This window comes from Acanthisitta chloris, unplaced genomic scaffold (assembly GCF_000695815.1).
Source record: "Acanthisitta chloris isolate BGI_N310 unplaced genomic scaffold, ASM69581v1 scaffold5685, whole genome shotgun sequence".
Lineage (NCBI taxonomy): Eukaryota > Metazoa > Chordata > Aves > Passeriformes > Acanthisittidae > Acanthisitta > Acanthisitta chloris.
The window spans coordinates 74,844-78,202 of record NW_008674274.1 but is presented as its reverse complement, the minus strand read 5'-3'; the positions used below and the strand labels follow the sequence as shown (position 1 = coordinate 78,202).

At 40.8% G+C, this 3,359-nt stretch overlaps 1 protein-coding gene across 1 annotated transcript in view; it reads right to left on the bottom strand.

The window, feature by feature from the left end:
• Window positions 1–2,952: 2,952 nt before the first annotated feature.
• Window positions 2,953–3,359, bottom strand: part of TENM4 (teneurin transmembrane protein 4) — a gene marked incomplete at both ends in the record, with an annotated part of 73,977 nt that continues 73,570 nt past the window's right edge. The window contains one exon of the mRNA XM_009075277.1: window positions 2,953–3,095. Within this exon, the coding sequence (XP_009073525.1) occupies window positions 2,953–3,095 (143 nt within the window). The remainder of the gene's footprint in view (window positions 3,096–3,359) is intronic.

The following is a 3,359-nucleotide window of genomic DNA, read 5'->3' as shown; positions in this document are numbered from 1 at the left end:
GGGGGGAAGTGCTGCACAACAGAGTATTGGATTTTAAATGTCACTCCAGAGCTGCAGGGGGTTAGTGCAAGGTTTATGACATGCTGGCTATTTCTGAGCTGGTGGATGCTCAAAGTCAGAATTATCTCACCCATCTTTCAGCCCTGCAAGGCAAGTACCAACAATGTTTTGGAAGGAGATGCTAAGGACCCTCTGGTTATGTACTTTGAAGAGAGACATAGCAGCCATTGATGGGGAGTTAGTTGTTTTGTTGTTGTGCTCCTGTTAGCTATTCCTCTCTGATAAAAGAACTGACACAATTTGCTGGGCCAGAGCTTTGATCAGTGAAGCCACTGGAGTAGCTCAAATACGCTTAGGTCTATCACATGGAGGTATGTGACCCAGAGAAACTAGGGATTAGAAAACATGGAGATGAGAAAGCTGTGGTGATCAATGCCTTGCCTAGGCTACTTTAAAATAACAAAAGATCTGGAGTTTACTCCATATGCTCTGGAAGACCATTTTACAGTTCAATCAGTCTTATTATCTGAAAGTGTTTTCTGTGCTTCCATTTACCTTTGTTTAATTCTGTCATTTGCTACATGAAATTTCCAAAAGTTTCTATTTTGTTCCACACACTTCATCAATAAATACAGAGACAACCAGTAGGAAGAAGGGCAGGATTGTGTCTGAGCATGTATCTGTAGCTGGAAGGGTTGGAGTGAACAGAACTTTATGTGAAACATCAGTGTTGGATGCATGGATAGGCTTAGGAAAAAATGGATCATGTGGTCAGGTATCATACATGAATGAATTTATGCAAATATATGCCTACAATATGCTGGGTGTGACAGAAAGGAAGGGAATCCTGCTCTAAAGCATTTGAGAGCCACTTGCTATCACAGCATGATCCTGTAACTGCAGACTGAAATAAAAATGCTCATGTTTTGTTGCTGTCATAACACAGAGGAAGAATATGAAATAGCCTGCAATGGTTAAATTCCACTTTCAACACTTGACTGTAAAGTGACTCATCTGGAGGCACAACAGCTGCATAAAGCCCTCTTTTAACAAGCAGGTCCCTGCACAGTCCTCACTGCAGCTTCTGGCTTTAGAAACCTGGGAGGGACATGGAGATTTTCATTTCTTCTTAATGCTCATTCAGACAGATTTGCCAAAATTGTGTGGATGAAAGGGAGGGCTCCTTGATTTTATTTCCAGCTCATCTGCCTGTGTGGGCAAGGGTCAGTGTTCATCTTGAGCTGTCACTCAAGTTACTTGGCTATTCAATAAGTTGAATAATAATAATGAACTAATGCTAAAATAATAATATAATAACACTACCAATAATAATAATTTCTAAGGTGGTTCTGTGAGGGTTATTAGCTACTGCACATCACAATTCAGAGACAATCTTCTGTCAGTCTCTGAATGAGCCTTCCCAGTTTGCCTTCTCCTGTACACCTTTGCCTGGGGAGACTGTGCAACATCAGAGAGGAAGAAAAATTCTGAGGCTTGCTCCCATTACATAAATAATATCTATTAGCATTTTAGTTTTTAATCCAAGAAACAAGAAACAAAAAAGGAATCTGATCTCCAAAACGTAACTAAGTTACAGCAGCATAATAGTTTTCAAGCATCAACTCAGTCATCATAGCAAAAAGCAGAATTCTTTTGGTCCTCTCTCTATTATTAAGTGATACTTAGTACAAATCTCTCATTGAAGTTGAAGCTGGTACATTTTAACTTGCCTTCAACACAGCTATGAGGCTGAGTACCAAGGATGGACTGACACATGACTATTTTATCAATCCACAGTATCTTATTCATACCTCTGAGTGATACCTTTTGTGATTCAGGAAATGTTACACTGCTTTTTACCTCCTGGTTTAAGATGTGTACAGGACCTCAAGAATCTGTGAGACCTCAACATTTCAGTGAAGTCATAGATAAAGAGGCTAGAAGGGCAGACAGAATCAATTCCATTGCCTACTGTTATTTTATTAGCAAAAATGTTAAGACCACATCCCAGCCTCCCCAAGCACATTGGTGCCTCACTGCTCTCTCAAAGTTTGAACACACAGCAATAGCAAGCAGGAGTTCAGACTAAAGAGGATTCACACTACACAGATGAAAGCAACCCCACAATACAATCAGGCTAGGAGATGAAAGATTATTCTGAGAGGTAAATGACTTTTTCAAGGTCACATACTGATAAGCAGTAGGGCTGGGAGTTAACCCAGGGCTCTCAAATCCCAACCCAGTGTTCTAACCTTTAACACTGCTGCCTCCATCTTTCAGCCGGGTAATTCTGAACAGGAAGACAGGGGAAATGATTGGACTGCAAAAACTTTTTTTCTTGCAAATTTTATCACTGAATTTTGTGAGGCCAGCATCTACCAAAGCGGCTTGGGATGCAGGCCTGCTCTTAAAAGCAGGACACGGTGACTTGGGATTAAACCCGGTCAGGTAAAAAGAAAGTTTAATATCATCTAAAACATCTTTCTGGTGAGACTCTCTGCAATGCAGAACACTTTCCTAGGGAAGTACTAGGACTTCCTGTTTAAGACATTTTAAACCAGTTTGAATAAGTTTCCAGAAAAAAAAATACATGTGGAAACTGATTCTGTATCAAGATATACTTCTTTTTTTTAATTTCTAAGAATCTTTGGTGCAAAGGCCTTGAATTTAGCCTTAGCAATATGTGATAATGTGGACTGTTGTGGGAGAAAGAAACAGTAACACACCATTTCATTGAGCAACCACCAGAAAATATCATGGAAAGAAGCGCCATAGCAATAGGAAACTTAAGATGTGATTATTCAGTTATATTTCAATACTGCATTGGGGTCTGACTTGTTAGTCTTCCAGTGTATCTGGGACAACATGCTGATAGAGATTTTTCAATAAAGATTGCAAGTGTATAGTTTGCTGGTAAAGGCATGAGATACAATATGGAGTTGCATGAATCACCTTGCTATTGTCCCATTCTTGTGTTTTCATTTGTGTGTGGATTAGCTCATAGGATGGCTCCATTGCATCCATGTCTGGCTTGGGGTAGCCGGGGATGACGTTGTGTAGCTGGAACCCAAAGGTGAGCAGCCAGCTGTTGACATCTGGAAGGGAAGAAAAGCATAAATAAGATTATCTGATCTCTGAAGTAGGGTTGCCCAGTAGAAGGCCCAGAGGAGGATCCTATGATGTCTGGCACTGTAGCAGTCTGGCCAAGGTGATGAGTGCCTACTTTGTGTGAAGAGCACAAATTTTATTGGTCCTTTAAAGAGCTGTGTGCCAAAAGCTGGGCTTTCCACTTCCAACCACAGCCCAATTCTCCACTTTCCCAGCTCTGAAACAGAAGCGTTGGCAGTGAGCAACTGGCC